The sequence below is a fragment of the Symphodus melops genome (assembly GCF_947650265.1).
Source record: "Symphodus melops genome assembly, chromosome: 11".
NCBI classification, from domain to species: domain Eukaryota; kingdom Metazoa; phylum Chordata; class Actinopteri; order Labriformes; family Labridae; genus Symphodus; species Symphodus melops.
The window spans coordinates 12,088,135-12,115,497 of NC_136701.1; the positions used below are offsets into that span (position 1 = coordinate 12,088,135).

At 37.8% G+C, this 27,363-nt stretch overlaps 1 protein-coding gene across 2 annotated transcripts in view; it reads right to left on the reverse strand.

Annotated features, from left to right (window-relative positions):
• Positions 1-27,363, reverse strand: part of gabrb4 (gamma-aminobutyric acid type A receptor subunit beta4) — a 69,596-nt gene that overhangs the window by 14,781 nt on the left and 27,452 nt on the right. For both annotated transcript variants that reach the window (XM_079355015.1, XM_079355014.1), the window contains exons 3-5: positions 18,893-18,960; positions 13,544-13,764; positions 3,235-3,317 (exon numbers count right to left, since the gene is read on the reverse strand). In XM_079355015.1, the coding sequence (XP_079211141.1) occupies positions 3,235-3,317; positions 13,544-13,764; positions 18,893-18,960 (372 nt within the window). The remainder of the gene's footprint in view (positions 1-3,234; positions 3,318-13,543; positions 13,765-18,892; positions 18,961-27,363) is intronic.

Here is a 27,363-nt window from a genome sequence, read left to right on the forward strand (position 1 = left end):
TTCTCTTGACATTTAAAATGGACACCTCAGGCTGAGTCCACACATAGGCAGATTTTCCTCCAAACAACATTCCCATCCAAACACGTTAAGTCCTCAAAAACATTGTGTCAATATGAAAACATAAAAACAACTGTTACGACTGTCATGAGAACGCCAAGTCAAAAAAACCCAACGTCCATTACATGCACAAAATGTTCTTGCCATTACTCTGACCATTTCATCTTCAAAGTTGTCCATTCAGGTGCAGTTTGACAGAGTTCCTGATAATCTTCACACTGGAATGACTTTTCCAAACATTACATTTTCAGTAACCCAATACGCAGTTTGCGTATGTACGAAGGGTCAAATCGCACATTAAAAATACATTTTCAAAAACACTCGCCGACATGTGGACTGGTCTTGAGAGTTTTTGTTGGGATCCTGAAAAACCTCTAAAAGTTTCTCAGTAAATAGGATGTTGTTCGTGCCTCTAATGTCCTGGAAGAAAGACACCTGTACACAAATAGCTAAAAAAAAACCGAACGTCCAACTGACGAGAAAAACTGTTGTGCTTTACACAAAACATTTCGACTTCTGTTTGTTCTCTTGGCCTGCAATTCCATGCCCCTCTATCCTCTCCTTACTATATCCCTGCATGCATTACCCCTGCCATGAATATTTATTAACACGTGTCACCTGCTACGGCGTGCACCCACATTCTCCACTGGCAGAGCGATTGAAAGTGATCACAGCAATAGATTTATGTCAATAGGGCAGTATGCATTCACTGCACAGCCATTCCTCAGCACGGGAAGTGTTACTACATTTCACATCCTACTACCTCAAGTCCAGACCTGAATGGCACTAAACTCACTAAGACACCCGGATTCATTACCATTAAATCTCTCTTATAGGGCTATAGGGTAAGCAAATGTGACATTGTCCATGAAATTGAAACAACTGCCTGTGTAATCAATCAAACTGACGCTCAACGTGCACAGGTCCCACCAGTGCAGAGCACAAACAGCAGATATTCTTCAAACTTTTTAATTCATGGCATATCCATATTTCATTGCCTGCTGATGTCCCGAGGGTAAACACTCTGCACCTTTATTCCGAACAACAAGAACTGCAAATATCTACTGTATCGAGCAAGTGGGCTGATTGATGTTGTGGTCAATGAAAATGATCAAGCAAATACAATTTTTAATTAAAGCACCAGAACATTTTCTCCTCAGTATTGATTTATCTAAATTAAAGCATTTGGAGAAAAAGGAGGCATGAAACAATGCAATTATAATATAATGTATAATAAAACGTAAAATCTGACTTACTTTATTCTATTTGTTTTGACTGTGCCTTTTTTCAAAATTAGCTCACATGCAGGTTTCCTTGACTAAGTCAAAGTACACATCATGAACATTTTCCACATTTTCTTTGTCATCCCGTAATGATCCTACAGGGTACATCACACTGACGATTTTAAGACTGGTTTTGTGGAGTAGTGCGGTATTCAACCTGTGAGAGGAGTTAGATAACTTTGATAACTTGCGTGGTCGACAGACAAATTAACCCTGACGACGCAATCAAGGTTTTCTTTCCTTGTGTTTGGAAATTACAAGCAGTGGTGATTTTATAGTCTATTGGGGCCCAAGGAACAAATCGATAGGGGGGCCCTCCAACCAGTGTTAACACTCAGCACCCCCTGCATGCAGTTGAGACTTCTACCGACAAGGAGGAGAACTACATCTAATAGATACCCGAGTTTGTTTGTCCCATCAGCTGTTGGGTTTTTAAATAAGCTGTAGGCATGGTTGCCTGTACACGTTTAGGAGGTACTGCTGGTCTTTGTGTCCCTCACCCAACTTTGGTCCATCATGAAGATATCATGATCTACTTTTATATGTATCTTTGTCAATGTGCTGTTTTCATAAATGTATTGCCTACATAGACTTCTGCTGCAAACCAAATTGCCCCTCGGGGACAATAAAGATTTTACAAATCCAAAAATCCAAGATCATGACTGACTCATATAACTCATAATACATTTTTATATAGCTACTTAAAAGGTGTTTGACTGAAAAATGAAAAGTAAAGCAAAGTGATGGATACTATCTCACCAATCCAAATATCCAGGTCAACACACTGATCAGCCCCTTAATGAATTATTCCTGAATCAAGTGCATAATGACACTCCACCAATAACTAAATATTGCTTCATATTAGTCACCAGTTATGTGATCAAGGTGAAAAGATTCATTAAAAAGCTTTAGGTGGACATAGGCTAATATTTAACTACACTTCTTCAGGGACATCATGACACTGATGTCATTCTGAGGTTAAGGGTCACACTCAGGGTCAAGTAATGTCCTCGTATTATCATTTTGCCTTCAGCCTGCAATGATCCAGTGCTGCCCTGTGTCACTCTGAGGGAACAATAATCAATGCACATTAGCAGAGAAGCAACATTTCATCTCTATTTCTCATAACAGTCATCACCTGAAGAGGGGCCACTGCTGGAAAAAAGCACACATGGGAAAAGATGGAAAATGTATTCACTAATGGCTCCTTTAAATCATAATGGACAAAATGCATCAACATAAAGAAGATGACATTTTCAGTTAGTAGTTACTGTATGTGCAGCAATATATATATATATATATATACACACACACACACAAACACACACACACACACACACACACACACACATATATACATATAAATACATATACATACACGTATATATAATACACATATATGATAATATATGTGTATTATATGTGCATTATATTATGTATATATGTGTATATATGTGTGTTTGTGTGTGTGTGTGTGTGTGTGTGTGTAGGTGTGTGTGTGTGTGTGTGTGTGTGTGTGTGTGTATGTATATATTAATATATATATATATATATTAAGACTAGAAAAGCGCTATGCAAGCTCAAGTGAAAATACAACATCCATTTACCAAATCAAGTAGACGTCAGACTTGAACCAGCGTGCCAAGTTTAGCCTCTGTACATTTAGCGGGTGAACTAACCACTCGGCTTCGCACTTTATGAAAGGATTGAACATTATAAAGTTTTGACGTAAGGCAGAGTCTTGTTACAATGTGCTGACTTTGTGTGTAATGAGGTGAGATGTATTAAAAATAAAAATGTTTTGTCATAATGTGAAAGACATTCTTTTCAATAGTTTCATAATTTTCATAAGAAGGTGGGAAAAAAAACCTGCCGACTTTTCTGCATTACTCACAGCTTTCAATCTCCAGGGTGCAGTTCTGTTCATCGAGAGGATATCTTCTCAAGTCCATCATGCAAGCCGCAGTGGTGGTTATTCTGAGGAGAAAACACAGAAACACAACTATTTCAGAATCAGAATCAGCTGAGGAATTTAACTTTGGTAGACTGTGCTCTCTCTGTACAATGTAAACAATAAATAATAGCAATTAACTACAAATATGAAGAGTTAATTAAAGACTAAAATGTACAAGACTATTTGTAGCTGAGGTCATAAGGACATGGGCAAGTAGGTATACGTTTATAAGTAATTTATTACCTCATATAAACGTTACAGGTTGAGAGACAGGTCTTGGTGTTTGACAGTGATGACACCGATTACTCCAGCTATATTTTTCACATATTTTTTTCTCTCGAAAAAAGATGAATGCTACCCAGCAAGAGTTTAACAATTCAAGGCTAGCTTCTTCAAAGTACTTAAGTGGACGTTAAACTTTTCAACCCTGTACCATTCATCGGACCCGGAGACTCGGTGAAGCAACACTTTTTCTGTTTTTGAAAAGATTTTTTTTTTTTTGTTGTTTTTTTGAAAGGGATTTCTACTATTTTCCTTACTTTTTCTGCAAACTCTAAAATGTGATTTTTTTTTTGCGTGTCGGTCGGCAGCATTTCCTTTTATGGGGAGAACTAACTGCTTAGCATCTGCGATTTTGTCAAGGCACCTTATTTATTGTTAGCTCCGACTATGCATTTCTGCCAGGTAGTTTTAGAAAAGATGTATGCATAGCAGTTTATGAATGTCAATAAATCCAGTAGCCCAGGAAAAACAGCTTTGGCTACAAATTACATGTGTAGGGGTCTCTGGCATTTAACTGAAATATTTACCCGTGCAGCACATTTCGGTAATTACAATTCTGCTGTTCATACCAGCTGCTGTGTGTTCATCACACCAGTACTCATTCGCTTACTGCCCTCCTGTGTAAATGAAATAGAAAAATTAATTTCCAGCTCATCATCTGTGTGTCAGAAGCCAGCAGCACATTCAGAGGGGGTTTGATGTGCACAGTGTGCGTCTCTGTGTGCATGTTAGCGCATGATGGGAGGGATATGAAGTTTTACCCTTTAAAGCATGTTTCACATTTAAGATGCATTATTAATCATGTTTAAGTCAAAGCCACCGGTTCTGCTTCAGTGTGGGGTTTCACACTAATGCAGTGAGCAAATATGTATGACCATCTACGGTACCTGAATTAGTAATATAGTAGATATTAAGCTGTTTGCATTGGAAATACAGTATATTGCTGGAACAAGGAGTTTCACACATTGGTCATGGTGGATGAACGGCATGCTGTCATCAGGTAATTGGAAAACAAACTATTTTTCTGATTAAGCCAGATGTCCACATGTGGGGGCCATTGAGCACCAAATAGCAGAAGGCACCAGAAGGGTAAAGAAAATAATACATAAACAAAACATGTGACAGGTTACTTTATTTATTATTCACAGTGACACTGAGCTGCATTCTGCTGCACAAGCACAACGCTTCTCAAACTGCATCGTGTTGAGCTTGACTGTGCTGCACATCACCACTGTCTCACAAAGCTGCTCTGCTCTGAGTGTGCAGCATGGATAACATTTAGACACTGGGAGGAGATAACATCAGTCCTGATTACATTTACTGGAAAGGTCAGTTGGCCAGCAGGATTATCTATGCAAAGGAACAAAAAAAAGGTAGCATTTCCCAAATGCTTCTCTCATGTGTGGTTGACATCTGTTTAACACACAGGCTACTTTTGGAACTAAATACTTCAGTGACTCAACGGATGAAAATTTGAGAATATTATAAAAAATGTCTGATTCGTCTTTTTTTCTCTCTGCTCTGCTTACAATGATAGCTGCTAACTTATTAAACATCTGATGTACTTGCACAGTTTTGTTTTGCTCGATCAGCCAATAACAATGAAATCCTTATAGCAAACATCTACAACATGTTAACTTAGCCAGCCACACCTATAATAACAGCTACAATCATAATAAACTCTTAGCCCTAATTTCACCAAAACAGATGAGTTTGCCCCTTTAGAGTTGTGGCCAATGAAGAAGAGCAATGTAGAAGAAACCAGGCTCTAAATGTTTATTTTTCTTCTTTAAAAGTGGGCATTTTATCATGGGGCTGAATGGGGATTCTTTGTCTTTTGGAGAAACCCTAAGTGGACACTTAAGGAACTGCACTTGTTGCCACTTTTTTTGTTCAAAAACTTGCTGCTTGCTAAAGATGTTGTTTAATGAACTAATTAAGATCGTGGGAGTTGTTTTCTTAGTTGTTAGAAAGGAAACATTGAAGATGCAAGCTATTGGATATGAATTAGGAGAAGCACATGTTAGTTAATGTTAATGTATGGGGTCATGCATCTAATTTTTATTTAGGCTTAGTGTGGCCACGTTTATGTACACGTAATTGAATTCCAATGACACTTTTGCTAGTGATTTTCGGCTAACATAAATCATTTGCTGATTTCATTCCTCGCTGGTGTTGCATGTTTTAATCAATAGACAAGCCATCATAAAAAATGTGAAATTCTAGTTTAAAAATGAATGAAAAGAAAGGATACCATTTAATTAAATTCATTTTAATTAAACATTAAATATGAGAAGTATCACTGTTTGTTAACAGAAACGCTGCTGTTCGATTTCAAGTTTGTTGTCTGACATGACTCCAAGATAAAGACGTTTAATAAAGTTATGAATACCAGCTAGTTGTAATCTATGTCAGTCTAACCCATTCAGGATTTCTGTGCTTTTTATGATTACCCTTGTTAATTTTTTTGGGAACAGCTTTCTCAAATAATTTCAGAATTAAGTTGATTTTTTATATATATATATATATATATATATATAAACACAATCCTGAGAAACCCTACAGAGTTCTGCCTGAAGCCTGGAGCTGCAGCAACCTCATGTGATCATGAACAGGAAGACTTCTCCTGTCAGCACACAGTTTCTGCTCCTAAAAGACAAAACCCCTGCTAGCACGGTGAAGCAGTGAAAGTCCTGCAGAGGCAGCAGCTTGGAGTATTGGTCATGTGAATTCCTGGCAGCGAGAGAGAGAGCGAATAAACCCCACTACGAATAAAATGGTCTTTAGATGCGACAGTTAACAAGTGAGGAGAGAATCATCAGTGAGTGGGCACGTGTTGGGACGGCTCACAGCAAGGAGCTGGGATTTAGAAATGTCAGCAGATGTAGGTCAGCAAGTTTGAGTCCCAGCAGAGAGGGTCAGCAGCAGCCTCAGACCTGAGCGGAGAGGAAACTCAGCAATCCGCTATTACTTTACAGAGCACATCATGATATGCAGTATTAGCAGGTTTGGACAAAGGTGGCCCCTGAAGCTTTAACCAAAGTTACGACAGAAAAAAGGGAGTCCTACTCCATCGAAGAACAGGTAATGTTTTTTCCTGTGTGTCTGTTAGAGCTGTGGTAAAGGGAACCGAGCGTTGGGATGAATTTTGGCAGGTTTGTCATGGAAAGCGAGACTGTCCTGTATATCTGTAATGAAAGTATGTGGATGTAACAGAGTAAAACACTGTGTTCTCAAGTTGTAAAGCTACAGTACTCAGCAAAAAGTGTTCAGATAAGTTCAGGTCATAGTATGGCAACTGTGAAAACAGCTGCCTCTTATTGTTGAATAAGAGATGAATTAAGTAATACCATGCAACAATCATTTACTAGTCACACATTCAGTTAGCCTGAATGTTAGCTTGAATTACCAACACAACCAATAGCCTTAAATACAAGGTAAACAGTAATATTTTTTATGGTGGATAGCCCTGGGCGCATTCCACTCGCTTTTGTAGGCCTCTCCTGGCTCTCAAGACCATGTATTGTGCCAGCATTATGTGAGAACTAAAAGCAATGTTGAGGCGGATCCCAGAGGCTCTGCACTACAGACCGCAAGCGAGGCTCTCCGATATGTGAGCAATAATTTTGACACCTACACAGTCTGCTCCTGTATCCCTATCTGTGAGGTGTCTGGCTTACTAAAGAGGATCATAGTACTACTCCATGGTTTCATAAACAGAGGAACACGAGAGAGCACATTCACGACTGGGAAAAGAGAAAACACCATCTGGACAAAGCTGAGCTCAACAAAGCTCTCGATGCTCTCAGGAGCCGGTGCACTATCAGACTGGATTGTCAGCTCGCTAACGATGATTCAGCCTCTCGACTCACTGGCTAGTTAGAAAAAGCTGCTCCATCATGCACACCGGGCCGGACACTTTCTGCTCACACACACTTCTTTTATTGACGTTGGGAGGGACTTTATTTGTTAGCAACACCCAGACGCTGTCCTGCAACTTCTGCAGCGCTCAGCAGTCTTCAGACCCAGCTGCCGCCCTCTCCTCCAAATTGAAATGAAGTACAAGATTAAAATCAAGCTACCGTACATCGCAAGTTTACAAAATTGACAATTTAAGCAAAGCTTTAAAAACAACATTAATTCTACTGAGATACATGGGGAAGAGCTCCAGATTTGATTTGAATTCCGGACCTACTTTATACATGCATATAATAGCTTCATCTTTGAATTCTACCAATCTTTTTTGAATAACTAGAAAAATGGTCATAGTTTAGAATCCAATCTATTTCTATGTCATTGGCAGTGGTAAACAGAATAATAACATGGGTATACATATACAGTATGTGAACATGATTCTTTATAAATAAATGTTCATGCAATCAAAACCAAACCTCTTCAGTTTTTCCTGTTATTCTTTCTGAGAAATGAATATAGTTACAATAGAATTTTTACATTGTTTTTTTTTTTCATTTATTAATAGAACAGATGATGAGAGCAAGGAGATGAGCGGGGGAGACAGTGGGGTGTATAGAGGTCTTAAGAGCAATTCAAATGACTAATAGAAATCTTATCTCAAACAATTGTATTTTTAAATATACTATATCCATCCATTTGTCCATCCAATGTTACATCCATTAATCCATCCACCTATTCATACCAGTTAAGCTATTCAAGAGCAGAGGCCTGGAACATATTCCAGCTGTCATTGGGTGAGAGGCAGGATACAACCTCGACAGGTTGCCCAGTCTAAATCTTCAAATGTCGAATCTGAAAATCAAATATAGTAGAGGAAAAGCACAGCACGTGTACCTGCAATATTCAGCAGAGTATAAAGTTGCAAACAAAATGAGTAGTTGACCATTTCCCTCACAGTCGTAAAGACTGTGGCACAGAAATTGGGTGTCAGCTATGAGAAAAAGTTTAGCTCAGCCCAGGGAAAACAGTCAGAATTAAGGTAGACTATATTGTATTCATTAATCATTTGTTTGTGTTTGTTGTGAACAAATAAATTATTTCTCATTTTGTCACTATGCATGAACATTTGTCATACTATAAAAGTCACTGAGAAGTCATTACTTAATGCTCAACCAGCGATATAAATGAAAGAGGGCACAGTTGTAAAGAAGGGGAAAGTCAAATTGTACTTAAATTGATCACAAAAATAGAAGTGGCTGATGATCAAAGTTTTGCCAAGACTAAGGTATCTGCAAGCAATAGAAATCAAGGTAAATAAAGGCTAAAAGAAAAGGTACAAACAGCAGCAGTCTCAGCACATTTCACAGTGAGTGGAGAGGTGAGAGCGCAGCACCAGGTGCAGCAGTGTGTGTAATGCGATTGTCCACAGTTTGCATTTTACTGTGCTTGAGAGTAGCACAGGGGACTGATTCAAACAGGCGGCCTGCGCAAGAAAATGCATTTAAGCCAACAAAAACCTCAAGCGGTCAAACTTAAGAGGCGAAACATTCAAATGAGCCGAGAATACAACATCTATTGTTACGCTCTCCTGGAAAAAAAATGTCCACACAACCCTTGGGCAAAGTCAAACATTTGAACAAAGCAATTTAATTGCATGCTTACAGGAGGCTTGTAAGGTCCTGAAACCACCACAGCATGCAGATTATGCACTGCTTCTAATTACTGTATGCAGCTGAAAAAACAGTCTGAGGACAGATCCAAGGGCTCGACACCATCTGCTTTTACTATAACTGCAGCGTGTGATACTTGCTGTAAAGCTCTGTGCAATGTGCTTGTAGATGAGATGTTGAAGTAAAGCTAGTGTCTCCAGAAATATCTAAGCTTTTTGTTTCATGCAGGCACAAAGCCAGCAGAGGTGCAAATGCGGGTGTAATGCCATTTTCTTCTGGCACAAGTCCATTTTACTCTATGCTCAAGCCTGCTTGGCTCTCTCATGGGAAGGAGGATGTGCTGAGAGACATGTGCTGAGTGGAGCAGCTGGGAGTGTTTACTCAGATCAGGTGGCACAGTGTGATTTCTGTGCCATTTTGGCTTAAAACTGATCCTGTTTGCACATGCATCATCTGGCTGAAGTGCATACATGCAAAGTGTATCCTAAGAACCAAAGACTGTATAGAATAATTGACCAAAGCAACCGTAATATCATCAACTGGTTTGGGATTCCCCTTTTGAGTCCCTAAGTTTGTCATTTTGATCGTGGTCATTGTTTTTTGGAGAAGTAAGTGATTTTATTTGGACGAGGTTGATTACAGAGTTTTTTCCTGATTGACATCAAGACTGCCAATCACAGGCAGCCGTCCCCCGAGGCATATGCAGCATTTTTGTCTAATATGGCACTATTTACAAAATGAAAAGCATGTGTATTCAAGAAGATAGAGCATAAAGTCATTATGGACATGTTTGCTGAGCTAATAAATTAGCTGAGAAGTATGACCCTCAATTTCCACATACTTTGTCCGTCAGCACCTGCGCACTACGCCGCAGTTCAATGCCACTCTAGTGAATCATTTTGTTTCCGCAGTGAGTGCCGCTGTCCGTCTTTGGAGTGTGCCACCAGCGCCATCATGCTCTGCTCTGTTTGAAATACGCTGTGAGTCTATTTTTGAGTCTAACACAGACAGAAACACGCCCAGTCAATTTCAAAATAAAACACAATATACAGACTTGTGATTGTCACGATCGACCACCTGCTGGTTCTTCGAAAAATATAGTTTTAAAGAAATTAAACTTTATTAACAGAGGCTACGTTGACCTTTTTATGTACATTATTTCTCATTTTTATGATTATATTTATTATTACGTTACTGAAGATATGTAAAAAAAATGTTTTTGATGAATTAATAAATACACAATAAACATTTTCACAGATGGATTATTCTGACTAATGATGGTATTGATAACTGTCTGTAGGATGTAGAATATGAGATTCTTGTAACCATAGCACAACAGAAAGTCATTGGATTTAATGAAGCATGCATCAACATCAATACATGACCTCAAATCAATTTGAACATTTTACCTCAATGATGATTAATAAACAATTACTTTGTTGTTGTTTTTTGCCCTCATGGTTCATGACATGATCTCTATGGTAAATATGTTCAACTCTTAAAGCTGGGATATTGTTTCCAATGAAAGAGTGCATATCTGATTAACTATTTTCTAGTTATTTACTGAAAATTTCGAATTTAAATCAAAGTATCACTTAAAATGAAAATGACACATTTTAGTTTTAAAGTGGAAATTAACTTCTCTTAAACAGTAGAAAATAAACAGTTTATCCCCAGTGTTTACATTTGACTTATTATTGTTTGGTGTCTTCTTACCTATTGACATAATGTGTCCAAACAACAGACATTGCTTCCATGTCTTGGACTGGACGTGTAGTCATGTGACTCTGAAAATAATCAATATAATCGACATGGGCAAGATTACGTTGGTTAGAGGATCTAAATGCCAATTTTGATTTTAATTTTCAAATAATTTCCCAGCCCTACATCAACATGCCTGCTAATGTTTATAAAACAGTTAATATATACATCCATAACAGACCCTTCCTTAGAGTTGTACAATGTTGTGCTTGAACTGCACTTTTTGTCGGGTCAGAGGTGGTAAAATAACTCTTAGATATCTGCAGCTTGGTCTTAGCAGCAGTGAGATTGAATTTCTGCTCAGCTGATACGTCCCAAAGAGTCATCAAAGGGAAAAACTATATTTTTGCCATCATATCTCTTTTTGTGTCAGCTTCAATTCTGTAATTCAGACTTTGTGAATACTGATTTCTGCATTAATAATTCACTAGCTCATATGATCCACACCTTGTCACTGCCATTTTCTTTTATTCATGGAACATAACAAGCTTCCAGCTCCTTTGCCTCCATCAAAATACTTTATTTGAATAACTTGAGGTAAGAAAAGCAGCAAAGTATTCCGAGTTTGAACAAACCTCAGAATACATTCCTACTTTTAGACATCCCTTAGGGATGTTCAGATTGGTCCCTGTGTGCACACTCACTGATGACTGACTTGTCTAGTTTGTCATGGTGATCTGGTACATTAAGGTGAGGAGCATAGCCTTTCTGGGGTGATGAATTTTGGATTTAATGGGCCTGTCTCGTCCCAGAATATTGTTGTTGTTTTTCAAGAAACAAAGATAGAACTTTTGTAGACTTGTGATTTTATAAATAAAGCTTTAAAGTTTGTTCATGCCTGCCAAAAATACATCTGTCAAAACTCACCCTGCCTCAGGACCAAATACTAGCAGGGTTGATCTTGTTTGTCTGGCACTACATGTGATCACAAAATATCTGAACTCTCTCTGTTGTAATACAAAATGACAGAGACAAATTACAAAGAAAGCCTGATAAAAAAGATATTGTGGGTAAGACAAAAATAACTCCTCCTTTTCCTATGTCAGTGACTAGCTCCTGTTTCTTCTGGGTTAATATTTTATCGAAGGTTTGTTCTTTCTCTTGCTAAAGCTGTTTCGGGTCACACAGAGGAGAAGTGTATCCCTGCTTGAATGATATATTTTTCTACATTTCTTTTTTCCAAAAATTCTTTCATTATTAAATCTTTCCAAAGGAACATTCCAAATGACATGAAAAATCCATCCCTTCCTTCTCCTTACTTTTGCACTTCTCTTTAGACTTCAAGAGTGAATTAGAGGAGAATGAATTAGTTTTTATGTATCATTATGGGATATCATATTTTTAGGGTTTTTCCACCTTTATTTAAGAGACAGAGCAGGAGATACAGTCAGAAATCGGGAGAGAGAGTGGGGTATAATATTCATGAAACCAGCCATAGGTCGGATTCGAACTGGGGCTGCCCGTTTGGAGGATTATTGCCTCCGTAAATAGGGCTCACAAATGAACTACTCCACTACCAGCGTCCCATAGCTAAGTTGCTTTAAAGGGATTTATAGAGGTGTATTATTTTGCATTGTTTCATCGTGCCATCCCAACACAAAGACTGATTTGAACCTAAAAGGACAGGACAACAACAAGTGAAAGAGGATTTCTTATCAATATCAAACAATACATGATAGACAGCTAAAAAAAAAAAAAACATGTATTAGAATAAAGATACAAGAAGGGAACTTGGAGAAAAGGTGTCCACTACTCTTTTTAGTATATTGAATTTGTTTTCAAATAAGAATGATTTTCGTTCAACTCTGCTAAATTCAAGCGAAGGTTTAGTTATCTTTGCAAAATAAACTTGTTTTCACTTTAACTTCGGTAAAGAGAAGATGAGAAAATTAAAAGTAAACCACCACATCTAAACCTTCAACCGAACATTTGTTGTTTCTCGCTCCAGCCACCAGAGGAGAGGTGAAACGTCTTCAAGATCATCAACTATGTCCAGTTGCCGATGCATCAAGCTTCAAATCAATCAATTTACCATGACCCTGATGACTGAGAATTTACAGAGACAAGCATTTATTTACAACTTTTAAGTACTAGACCTGCCCTGATGGAAGTCGAGTACTGAAACGTTGCCAATAAACGTTTGTTTGCAAGTTAGACATTGTGTGGGAGTTTTCCTTTGAATTTTTTTTACACACTCAAGTGCCTGTATGTCTGCCTGAGCAAACAAAGTGTGTACTGTTTCCACATCCAGCTTTAAACCACAAACTTGCAGTCACGCTCTTACAATGTGTTGCTGAAACAGTTGTGTGAACATTACTGACTTTGAAGCTGCATGTCTTTCACTTTGTTTGCACTGAAAAGTTCCTTTGTTAATCATTTCTGAAAATTGCAACCAGTCCCGAGGAGTTCAAGTTTATCCCCAGTGGGTTAATGCCAAAATAAAGACTAAACCAAACAGGATGGAAAACAGGAAAAAATTATACAGTATTGATTCGCCACATATTAAAAAGGAGAAATGCTGATGTAAACCTCCAGAGGAACGACATAGAGTGTATAAAATCAATGCACATTAGAAGAGATATATCTGTATATGATCTCAAATAAAGCAACAAAGCTCTTACCTCAGCCCGTATAACACAGTGCCATCAGGGTGCAGGCGGATCATCCGGTTTTTTACTGTCACACCATGCAGAAAGGACTTCTTGTCATTAAGGAAGTAGGTGTCAGGGAGCCACAGCTGGTCTGCTACACGGTTGTCCAGAGTCAGGTTTAGGTTCAGTTCTCCATATGCCAAACGCTTATCTCGCCAACTCTGCTGGAAATACATTGTGATGGTGTAGTCCTGCAGAGGAAGAAGAACTTAGATGAAGTCAAAGGGAGAAAATAAATAGTACTTTGAGCTTATTTAACCGTCCAGCAAGATGTGCTTCGATTTTTGTTTGTCTGAGACATTTGAGTAACACATGAACATAACCAAAAGTTTTCATCACAATTGTCTGATGATGGAAGAAGACTCATAGGGAACAAGACTATACTAATAAAATGTTTTCAATTCAGTGCTTCACCTTAACAGGATTTGCTAAAGAAAAAAAAAGAAAAAAAAGGAGGCATAAGCAACTTTTATATTAAAAAAAATCAATCGAAGAAATGCTTCTCCTCTCATCACGGAAATATATATATTTTTTTTTTATACAATCAGTAAACTTCACTACTCAGCGTTTGTGCATGAGGACATGGGCAGCAAACCAATAAATACAGCTGTGTTGGTGCTTCTCTATTATACTATATTCAACTGGAAAAGTGCTTAAGTAGAGGTATTATGTCTGACAGCTAATGCATCAATGCAAGTGTGCAGAAAAAGTACTGTAGGCAACCATTCTATAGTAACTTACTAAGTTATTTCAAATAGGAGGTGTGATTTATCACACATTATTTAGCAGTATGCATGCTAACACACTAACATCCTGTTAATACTGATACAGTGTGTTGTGTGCTTAGATGATTTTCAGGCATAAAACTAAAGCAAAAATCATTTAACCTTTTTATTCATATATCTGAAATTTATAGTGTTAATTAAGTAACATCACAACTGTACCAAGTCAGTCATATACCTATTTCAGTAGCTTTGTGATAGTATCGCTGTTGTCTGAGTCAAAAAGCTTTTCAGAAGCTATAGCTGTTTTGTTTTTTTTATCTTGTAGTGTGACATTGTCCAGGCAAACTGCAAGTGCAGTGGAGCTTTCTTTCACGGACCAAAATCAAAATCTTAGGGATTAGTAGAAGACGTCAGCCGTAGACAGTGTGGGCCTGATTTACTAAGATCTCAATTAAAGAGTACTAAATTGCGTGCTCATTGCAAAAGTTTGCACGTTTGGCTTGTGGGCGTTTTGCGGGTGATTTATTAAGAACATTTGCGTGAATGACGTCAGGTGCAAACCTTGTGGAGGCGGTAGTATTTCTGTCAGGCTTTTGCGTGTTCTACTGTTTTACGTCACAGGGAGTTTGGACGGAAAGCTGGACGACTGCAAGCGCAAAATAGGTATTAGTTAGAGGCAAATGGACGTCCAGTATTTTCAAGTAATAGCAGATAAATCTGAATATAACAACAGGAAAAAGTGGCTTATAAGAAAACCTCGGTATTAAACACGCTCCTCTGTGGCACTGGTGCGCAGCGTGTGTGCCACTCGTGCCATCGTTGCGCACCAGAAGCTGGTCAGCACTGTGTCTGATCGGACATAAATGCCATGGCAACAGGTACTGAAGTTGGGGGTACAAGCATGGTGAGACCCCCATTCAAGCGTCCCACAGCACAGCAGCAGGGGAGGGGGCTGTAGAGTGAAGAGACGAGCGCGCTCTGGAGCGCACCAGAGACACGCAACCCGAGAAAAGGAAATGCCCGGTTTAAAATGTAATGTTGGCAAAAAGAAGGAAATAGGACGACATAAGTGTCAATGTTGAAATTCTTTAGAATGCAGACGCTGTGAATGTTCACAGTTTAATCATGGCGTTTCTTTTAAACTATTATTGAAGCAAGATACAAAATAAATGCATACCATTTATTTTTCTGTCATTTAAACATGTTAATACATCTTTTATTGTGATGTCCTATGTCTCCTCCTAACTGCAGCCTGCAGTGCATAACACTGGGGCTCTTGGATTAGCACGTTCTTTTCAAAGGTGTTAAATTCAGACACTGTTACAACCACTGCAATTTTTGCCTGGCTTGGTAAATCACACTGTGTGTACTAACTTCACTTCTTTGCATTTTCATCCAGTATTTTGCACGCATATTCATTAAGGCAGGGGTGTCCAAAGTGCGGCCCGGGGGCCATTTGTGGCCCTTGAGTGGATTTTTTGTGGCCCTTGACTTCAAATCGAAGAATCAGAAGATTTTGGCCCCAGGCCTCATCAGATGGCATATTTCATTCTTTTTTTCTTTTTCATGTTAGCGAGGGAGACCTACAAAAGCCTGACTATTCTTTCCAGAAAATTAGAACACAACAGTTTCCCACTGAAATTAGTTATTGTGTATTTACATTATTTTTTGAAGAGGTCAAAATACAAAAAGTTCCCTCAAATATTTAAAAAAAACAAACAAACAAACCCTGTGGCCTGTGAGCGATTCTAACACGACAATTTTGGCCCGCAAGAAAAAAAGTTTGGACACCGCTGCATTAAGGCAAACGTACTATTTGGACAATACGTATTATTTTGCTCATATGAAAGTGCGTCCTCACTGCACGTTGTTAGTATATCAGATAGCACATTTTCTGCTGGTGGTATCAAGTTTGCACACGTTTTCATACACGCAAACCTTTAGTAAATCAGGCCCTGTGTGTATTTGTAGCTAACAATCTACTCCTGTATGACGGTAACATCACAACATGTCTGTCATCTTTGTGCTGGAAGTCGTGACTTTCAAGGAACATGCAGGTGAGTCCTGAACACTCCAACATAACCAAACCTTTATTAAGTTAACCATCTCAGTGCAGTGTGCAAAAACCAGTTAACAACTTGTCAACAGCTACAGAGCATAAAGGAGGACAGAGGGGCACAATGCAAAATGAAACAGTGGAGTTGATATTTATTTTGTTTATTTACCAGTTTTGAGAACGGGTTCTTTGTTTACTCACAAAGCATTTTATGATTGATTAATAAAGTATTGCTAACTGAAACAGTTTTATATAGCAGACGTCTTAAAGGGCTTTACAAAAGAGAATTTTAAAAAAGGAAACAAAGAGATGGCAACAGGAAATAGAAAGACAATAAAAGCAGAGATTTGGCTTATCGTTTAAATTTGATGAACTAAACATCAAAAAAATATTGACTGTAACCAAATGTTTCCAATAACATTAATAATAAACACGTAAAAAAGGACAACAGCCAAACTAGCTGACTACATTTAACAAGTAGCTCGCTCAACACTAGAAATTTAAAATGAGTAATTTCACATTATGTTTTGTGAAAAAAGACCAAGGTGTTTCTAAACTCTTAACAGTCTCAGAGGGGGAAACAGGCAGTTAAAAATATTGTAGTTTTCTTTGATTAACACTTTATACATAAAGACATTTTAACCACTAATAAAATGTGAAATTCACAAGCAAGTGGTGTTCATTCAGGATTTCATATTCATTTAGACCTGTCTCTATTCAAAAGTGTCCCTGTCGTCTTGCTCTGAGCTGATGATTCAAATAAATTAAAAATCTTGGATCTAAAGCGCAGCATCAATGCACTTTAAAAATAGTCTGCTGAAAATCATTTGATACTTCCTGAAACAAACAAATGAAAGAAAGACAGAAGGTAAGAAAGACAGACAGACAGACAGACAGACAGACAGACAGACAGACAGACAGACAGACAGACAGACAGACAGACAGACAGACAGACAGACAGACAGACAGACAGACAGACAAACAGATAGAAGATAAGAAAAAAGACAGAAAGGTTGATGAAAACAATAGAAAACAGAAAGCTGCCTCTCCATGTGAGCCTCACTGTGAATGACTCAGTGTCACACTGAGTGAAGTAAAGAGAGTGCTCAGAGACAGAATGACGTCATCACTCAGACAGCGGCCATATTGCCTTTTTCACAACTTCATTTCTGTCTGTTTTTCTCAGTACATGTCTGTATGAACTCAAATCAATCTGTGCTATCTCACAGTCGGGGAAGGAGTCAACTTTAAGTAAATGATAAGCATTTCAAGACGAAAACATTCACTTTTCACAATTCACTTTATTTACAAGAAAATTTGAAATGTGTAGAATTCTTGCCCTCCATTGAAGACAACTGTAACAATTTGTCAGTGTGATTTGTCATCGTGTTTTTTGTTTGTGGACAAGAAAGTCCTGTTTGCTGGGTGTTTACATGGTGCTGTGTTGGAATGGGAAGATGTAAATCTCGAGGTGTTAAACCCTGCTTTACTCTCAGGCCCCCTCAAGAATAGACTTAGCAGAGAATAACAAGGTCAACAATATGCATATTGCTGCCATCTTCATCCCTTATTATGCTCAGTGGGGGACACCAAAATATTATCAAATAGGTGATATGTGTTGTTTTCCACTTGGTATATCAGAGGGTTTATCATCTATTGTCTTTTTATGTGGAGGATATACGAGAAAGCAAAGTAAAAATCTGTACAGAATCCTGAAATATCCATAATATGGCTCTTAACCTGGAACAACTTGGTGTGGCTTAAGAGAAACATGGCTGCCTCGTAAAACTGTATGATATTGGCCATTTTTCAGGGACTTTACGCTAAATAAGTTTCAGCAGTAAAATGAATAAATGAATGAGAAAACCTTACTTGTGTACTATCACTACTTAAAACAGGTAAAAAGAAAAAGGCAAATAAATTTGGAAAAATCAGGGACAAAAAAAAATCAAGCAACTTAAGTATAACTTTAATCAACGATGTTTAAGGATGTGATTTTGGCTAGCTAATGTAAAGTAGAAATTATCAGTAAGATCAATGATAGCGCTCTAAAGTAGTAAGCTGATTAAATTAGCAATGTGCAAACATTAAAAACAACCTAACATTCTTGTTTCATTAATATAATCATCAATATCAGTGAAGTTTACCTCAGGGTTATAAATGTGTGCAACATGTGCAATAATGTAAAGAATTAACGAATGTTTTTCCTTTCTTTTACGTGCTTCTCGATTCTCAAATGTTAGCTAGGAAGTGGCTGAAAGCATTAAAATGTTAGCTGTGTTCTCATGCTAGCTAATTCATTATCAAAGAGTTTAAAAACTTAAGTGTGTCGCTCCAGGTGTTTAGTATCCATTGTCTTCAAAGGTGAAAATTGATCGGAAGGTGGAATGAAAAACACTTGATTTACAACCTTGAACAAAACCGTTCAGCACAATGACATTTGAGTTTCTATTCTGAGCACAGGAACATAGCTGCCTTGTAAATATGGTCTAATGGACAGATATTTGGGGGGACCAAATAAGAAAGTTGGAAACTTACCATATTTACTTCTGAGATGGAGTCAATGCTTGCTATGTTGATGCTCATTCCCACGATGACTGGAGCACCTGAGGGAAGAAGAGAAAAAACAACGATTTTCACGTTTTGGTTTTCAAATTCTGATAATTTTGTTTGCATCACCAATCACACTGGATTTTGTAAACTGTACATTTTTGCACCCATGCATCAGCTTGCATTACTGCTGTTTAAAAGATCAACATTAGATAGAAGATTTGTATTATGCATTGTCTACACATTTTTAAGTACAATGTCAAAGATAAAGCCAAGCGGCATATACACAGCCTACTGTTGTTTTGCCGTCCAGAGAGAGTGTGTGAAACAGAATGCAAAGATCCGTTCCTCTCAGAAGCTTATACAACATTGCCGAGAAAATGCAATCATCCATACTAATTTGTAGGAGAGGCGGTCATGTAAAGGAACAGGAAGAGCAAACTGTGTCTCATTTACATGATTACAGTACATGCTGCAGACATGTAAACAGCTCTGCACATCCACTCCCTTACATGTACAGTCAACACTTAGCACACTTCAGTACTCACACAACTTTAGGTTTACAAGGATTATGCATTCACAGCCTCATGGCACCCAAAGCCACTGTAACCAACATTAGAGGATGGTGAATGATTTACAGTATGTTGTGAATCCCACTGATGAGCTTTTTGTATGTGTGAGATCTATTTACTCGTTTTCAAAGTAAAATAAAAGTTATATGTTTTCTTCTTTTTATTCATCTTTAGACTTTTCGAGCAAGCATAAAAACAAGGACAACTGGCAATGAACACTTGCCAAGCCGTTACTCCTGGTAGTGAGTTATGAATCGAGTAAACAGGTAGTAAACAGGAGTTTCAGCATAAATAACTGCCATTTTCTTTTCTTTCTTTTTTCTTTTTTTTACATTTTTATTTCAATGTTATCAACCCCACTCAAACACTGTTCACCCCCTCCCCATATGTCTTCAGACCATTTCACAACACACCAGTGAGAGCGATCAAGCCACAAACTATGAAAAATAACTGCTGACACAGACACAGCAGAAACGCTTCAGTGATTGTTTTATGTGGCAGTGCTGAATCAGTATATTCAGATGATGTTCTGTGGTATTATAGTGGAGATAGCATTAGCATATGGATCATAAACAACACAGAGAACAGCTGTACTAGAGTATGCTCTGTAGCACGTGTAAAGTCACATGTAAGAGGTACAAAACCTGGAACTTTATGCTTCATTTATTATACTTTACTTTATCTCTATCGATCTGTTTGTCTTCATCTTTTTTATTTAATCAGTGCACAAATGCAGAACAAAACAAATGACGCTAATATCGAGAAGTGTATACTCAGGTGTTCTTACGTTCCCTCCCAGAAGATGCTTTTGTTTGTTCTTGTTCAGGAAATCATGCTTGCACATCTGTTTGAATCGTCTTTTATTTCAAACCTTCCAAGGTCAATTTTGTATCCCTATCTTAACTGAACAATGAAGCAGCAACAAGACAACTTTAGTAAGCTCATCAGTGAAGTCAATGAACATTTAAAACATATTATGACATTTTTAGTAGCAATAAGAATCTTTTGTGTTTCTTGGTAATAATGTGATATATTTTGCACATTGTGCTATGTTACAACACCAGGCAAAGGTACAGACAGTGAAAGGACACTGTGACTCATATAGGACGGGGTGATTCATTTCTACACTCAGCTGATGGATACACTGCACGTGTTTGCTAAAGTTTTTTTTTTTTTATAATCTTGTGTGCATATATATTCTCCTTTTGACCACATCTACAATTCTCTCTTTCTTTTGAAACCGCTCGAAATAGATCGCTTTGAATGTGCAAAAAGAATGGAAACAGATCATGACAGCTGCTGCAGACAGCAGGAGTCAGGGAGATGTTTACGGGTTGCAGACCTGCACAGTTCAGAGCCCGTAAAGCTTTTTGACAAGGTATTAAAATTGCTAATCTAACCCTTATCTATCCAAAATACCTTCACAAACCTGAAATAAAAACTGGGTGCATGAAAAGGCCACATGACTATTCTTCTTTTTATTGGAGGTAGCTAAAAATAAAGCTGTCAGTCTGTACTTAACCCTCACAGGACTGACAAAATCACACAAATTGTGCCACTAGCCTCAGTTATTTGTAGCCTGAAGCCTATTGTGCTTAAGAAGCATTTCTTTCTGAATATAAAGTGTTTTAAATGGAAATATGTTTTCCAGTATTTTGTTCTACGTCGGATAAGATCATTAAAATGCTCACATTGATGCTATAACATTTTCTTTGAACATACTAAATCAAAAAAGTGCTGTATAGTCTCATGAACTTTATATACAGTATATAACAAAAAATATATATTTTTCAGAAATGGGTGAGACTTCACCCAATGCCTTATCCACTTCCTTTTTGCAGGTCAGTGTATGCCAATACTCAGTCTGATGCGATCAGAGTACCCCATGCGATTCAGGGCCAAAGTCACACTGACCCGCAGCAACTCAGAGGCCAAGACCTTCTAGGAAGAAGGTGGTTTGACACGTGTTTGTTTGCACGCTCATGCAGACTCAGACGCCCTCCTGCAGGGCTCACTGCCAGGATCTGATTCAACTCCAGAGCACAAGGTCTGTGGAGTCTGTGTCTGCACCAGAACTATTCCCAATAAATTATTTTGTGCCTCATTCATGAGTGATGTCTTTTTTTCTGCAGCACTGTTACCCGCAACACTAAAGGAACCTTTCTGAACAATAAACAGTTGTTGTGCTGCAGCATGCACATATCATGAAATTCAATTTTACTGGAACATATGCATGTGCTTTGCATCACCTGCGTTTTAAGTACAACATTGGACGACCCCCAAAGCAGCAGTTTTGATTGCAATGCTGGTGCTAAAGGGCTTGACAAGGTAAGAGTATTCTTCAGCAGCCTTAGGTAATCAAAAGTTTGCTTTTGTGTTCTCAGGTGTACTGTCGAAATCATAATTTAAAATCTTAAGTCTTACCATTTGAAAAATACCTTATACTTCCGGAAAAAAACTACTACCTCTGAGGTAGAAACCTACACACTAAAAAAAGGTGAGTTTTTAAATGAGAATTGGATGGTGCAATATAAGTCCAGTACATTTGGTTCTTTTAGTTATTCCAGTAGATTTTATAAATCTTGCTTGTGGGTAAGTGTTACAACAGAACATAATCTTTTCATAAGGAGTGATGAGGCTAAGGCGGGCATGTCTAACACGTTGTTTAAAAGGTATTTTGTTACATTGGAACAAAACATTAACAGAATAGATGTTCATTGCTGTTTGCACAGGTACAGTACAAGTGTGTTCGATTACTTACAAGGGTATTAGATTTGATGCCACACCATGTGACCATAACCTTCATCACCCTGACCACTCAACCAACCTTTATGTGTCTAAATGTAAGTTTCCAGAAAGTCGAATACATGTTTAATGCAAAATTAAATTGATTAAATTGATTGACTAGATGAGAGAGAAACAGTATGCGAAGGATTCAGTTCAGTTTAGTTTGTTGTTTTATTTTGACGGGGGCTATTGTTAGCTATAAAGCTAATTTGACATATGTGGTCCCTGGGCAGGAAGATATAAAAAAAGCATTACAATATAAGGAATTAAAATCAATAAATAACAATAAAGAAACATTTTAACTGCCACAATCCCACCAACATGCTGTATATCAACGTGCATGCTCTAAATGCTTATTTCGTTGGGATTAAAACTGCACTGATAATGTGGCTCAAGCTCAAAATAGCTCTCTTCCTAGCTGTGTTCAGAGGTTGTAAAAGTATCATCATGATCGGGCGAGTATTTGAAGGCTCTGCTTTGCATGAAACTTAGTACTATCCTGTTCTCTCTCCTGTTCTCACTATCAGGAGGTATTAGGGTCAGGAGAAACTCCTTTGAAGCCTGCAGGGATACAGTCGTGTCTGCACTCATCTCTGACATCACAGAGTTACTGTAAGAGACAGTCAGAGTTTCTGTGTTAAACTCTGTGGTTCTATTGGAGCCTACCTCTACTAAATGCAAACTGGAGTGGAAACTGTTCACACAAGTCAAAATACAAACACAGTTATAAAAATATGATGGACTCCAAACATAAATACTGAAATCCTTACCCGCTGATAAGATGTAACCTGAATTTTTCATTAAAATGTCGCAAAGATAACTCCTTCCTGCATGATTCTGGTTAATTATGACATTTCTCTTCAAATACTGATGGTGCTTAAATATTAACCAGCCAACCACTTGGCTGAAACGGCCCATCTATCCTCTCTCTTACATTCTGTAATCCTGTTTCCCTCCCCCTGCATTCCCCCCACTTCACTAAATGCCCTGCAGCTTTGTCATATCCCCTGACCCATCTCTTTCTGCAAAAAAGTAGGGCCATTTTCCATCACACTTTGTGAAGGCAACCAGTAACAGTTTTCCCAAGAGATGTCAAAGTACATTCACTTGCTAGATGAAAACAGAAAGCACCAAATCTCTCTCTCTCTCTCTCACTGTGCATATTTTGACCCTGCTTTAGTCAAACAGGCACACTCACTTTGTCACCACAGCTTTCTCAAAATAAAACCACAACCACTTGCACTTCACAGGTTCAGCAAAAAACACTGCTGAAAAAATGAAACCCTATTACATCTTTAAATAAGCATGCCTCCATTCGCTGTCAACCAGCATTTCAAATATTCTCCAGGAAATGTTTGATTTCTTTTCTTAGAAGATTTAAAAATGATTTAAAAATAATTTATGAACTTGGTGCTAACTGCAGTCATTTTTTGTCCAGATTTTACACAAAGCAAAGGGTGAGTGAAACAGATTATATTATCTCCAAGCAAACCACATTGTCCCTGAACTGTTAATATATGTGTAAACAATCTACATACTGTTCAGCCTCCACACATGTGTCAAGTTTGCATTTCCTTTTTCGATTTTTTTTTTTTTTTTTTTACAAAGGTTGTTCAGTATAGACATACACAGTGGGGACAGCTTTGAACAGATTGGAATTAAAATGCAGTACTTGTAAACAAAACAGAGAATGAAGTGATAAGCACTGGTCTGAAATGGTCAACCTGTTTGGTTGACTGAACCTAAAGTGAGGCTTCCTGTAAAACTTGTCACAGCTAGCACTCAGAGGATGCAGCAGATCAAAAGAACTGTCCCAAATCTCAGTGGGGTATTTGACCACTTGTAGCGGGGTCGATTACTGATTGCGTGTTCTACTAGCATGAAAAAAATGGACTGCCAATGCTCAATCAGAGAATGTTGGGATTAATAATCTGTAATTTTACCATTGCATCATTTAAAGACGACAAGAGTTTAACTAATGTGTGTGAAATTGGGTTAAGACTCCATGTGGTACCATTACACACTGAGTAACTTTGGTAGGGTATCAATTTCATTGAAATTGGTTTAATGGGTCAGTATGTGGTGGACCGATACGAAAGCTATCTGGGTCTCAGTAACTGATCGTTTGTATGATACAATGGTATTGCAGATTTTTGCTACATATTGGCCTATAGTCCATGTTGCAGCAGCCATGGGTTTTAAACTGGCCCATGGACCTTTACTGGATGTGATCCTGGCTCTCTCCTCCTAATGTTTCCTGTCTCTCTTCAGATGTGCTATCCAACAAAGGCAATAATGGCCCATAAGATATCTATCTCTAACAAAATGAATCAGGTTATTTGGTTTATCTGGCCCACAACTAGATGTGCAAATCGAATGGACCATTGCCAAGTAACGCAAACATGTTCTGCACTTTTCTATAGTGTGCGTTTGTCTCTACACATTACCAACATAGATACATTATGTAATATGCAAATATTTGTTTATTTTCCATTCAAGGTAAAAAAAAAAGTGAAATAAAGCTGCTGATAGTTGTTTTAGTAGCTATACACATGAAACAGATTCATACACAGGAAAAAGTTCTTGTGCTGTTGTACTCTATATCAGCACTTGTACTCTGTCCCTTGTCCAATCAGATTACTTGTTTTGGATCTATCTGTTGTATAATTAAAACAAAGTCGACAAACAATTAAAGAGACACTTCCATATTGAGAAGGACTTGTTCACTCTCTTCAAAGGCTGTAGTACTTCTGTGTGGCATAAGTCCGTTTTTAACTGTCGTTTCTGTAGTTTCAGCACCCACATCAACATCAACAGTAGTATACAAGGAGAACTGAAAAAATTTCCAATGTACTGCACCACAGCATTTATAGCTAATGCTAATTTCCGAAGCCAGTCTCATTAATAAGGCCTTCAGTGTTCAATGTAGGCAATCGGTCAAGGTAAAGAAATTGATATTTTGGAATTTATACCTTTTTGTGCTTTACGTTACATTACAAAAGCTCTGTCCAAAATCAAGCAGGCATCATTTTTAAAGCCCTATTGTACTACATTTGGACATATAAAGATGAGTGCCAATTAGAGGCCCTCTTAGCATGCAGTGTTGATTGATCAATAATAAGGAGAAAAAGCAGCACGACACAAAAAACACAAATTTAGAATGCCCGTAAGTGTACAGGCTAGATCAAATATGTGATTTATTTTTATTCAATGATCTCTTAAATTTCTACACAGTTAAACATTCTATCTTGTGCAATTTCATAGTCTTCTTCAGCTTAGCTATGAACAAGTTCTGTTTGAAAATAATGAAAAGTTCATCTCAGCCATTCATAACAGTTTTACCGTGATTGTAAAATACTATGATTTCCAATTTTTTTGTTCAGCTACAACTGCTTCATATCTACTGTATGGGCATTCAATATTCAGCATTCATCTGGTCTTCTCATGCCCAGAAAAACAAACATATTTTCATGATGAAAGCATTATTTGTGAACAATGTCTGATTGTGTAACAGCACTGCCGACTTACATGACTGGTATTACCTAATTAGATAGCCATATTGTGAACACAGTGTAAATGATGTGCTAATGTCTTTGACAGTACCTTGAACCCAACGAGTCATCGAGCAGTGCTATAAGGGATCGATTAAACAATATTTTAAAATTAAATGGTACAATCATTGCTTATAAAATGGTATGCAAAAGTCATCATTCTTGAAATGGTTTTAGGTAATCGTTATTGCTGCCCTCCATGGGCCCCTCCAAGGAAAAGATCATTCATCGAATAACAAAAAATCAAACAATCAAAATAAAGCTCACTCTCTTAACCCTTTTTCTTTCTTTTTCCCCATTAGGTGCTTGATTTGGATCAGGGCTGCAGATTTACTCAGAACTTTGTAACGAGGACAGCTGCTGTGCTGGGCAGATTTCCTCGACGGCTTTAAAAACCTGCCAGTCATGCATCTCACTGTGCTTAACGTGTTTTCACCCCTTGTTGACAGTTGCTTTTTTTATTTAGCTCAGCTGTCCCCTTCTTCGCTCATTATCTATGTATGCTGTCCTCTCAGCTCCAACAACGTGTCGCCACATTCAGCTTCCAGTCTGACAGACTTTTCTCGCCTTGGGCCAGACGAGCTTCACTGATTTAGTGGGCAGTGAGGCTGCCCTAGTTAATGTTTTCCTCGGTTACTAAGTTCATATCAAATTGGTATCAATTCAGTGTCAGGGAGTGGTCAGAAGACTAACAGGCATATATTAAAACGTCAGCTATGGGAAGTTCTAAAGTGTTTCTGTGATAAAAAAAAAAAAACTCTGGAAAAAATCTCTTATGTTAGTACGAATCAGGTTTTTTCTAATCTGAATAACTTCCCCAGATATCTAACATCTCCAAATCCCCACAGTATATCTGGTAATGTTGTAAAAATCTGACAAATGTAAAGAACATTCACGTCAAGACTATGCTATAGCCTGGACTTAAAAGAAATGCTGTTATAGAAACTGGGCTAAGCCAACTGAGCTGGTTTAGCTCACCCACTCTCTTTCTTCTTACACTGTCACTCTATAGTTCATATTGGAGAGACAAAAATGCCCATTTTTTGAAAGATTTATTTTTGCGGCTTTTTTTATGGAGCCAGAACAGTGACAGCTACATGTTGGCATTGGAAATAACATTTGGCATTGAAAACACACCTGGACTAATAAAAAGAAAGATTAGCATTCAAACACTTGCATTATACAAAAATGTATTGGCACTGAAAAAAGTTTCAATGAAGCACAAAGAAAATGCATTGAAGGTATTTTATTTAGTTTGTCTGGTCTTTGCGTTCTTTTGGGTTTTTCAGGGACAATCTTCAAATGATTTCTCCATGTCTTTCTTTTTTCAATGAGATTACTAACTACGCCAGTTAAATTTAAAAATGAGAGATTTTTTTACATTGTGAGTGGTTTTCTGTTTCAGTTCTCTATCACCTGTTTGACGTGGCGAGGAGGGTTTGAGGGGAGGGGACAATGAGAGTGTGATTTACATATAATCTGCATATTGACGACAACTGACAATTTTGCAAAGTGTTTCAATACTTCTCTTTTTGTTATTTCAGGTGTG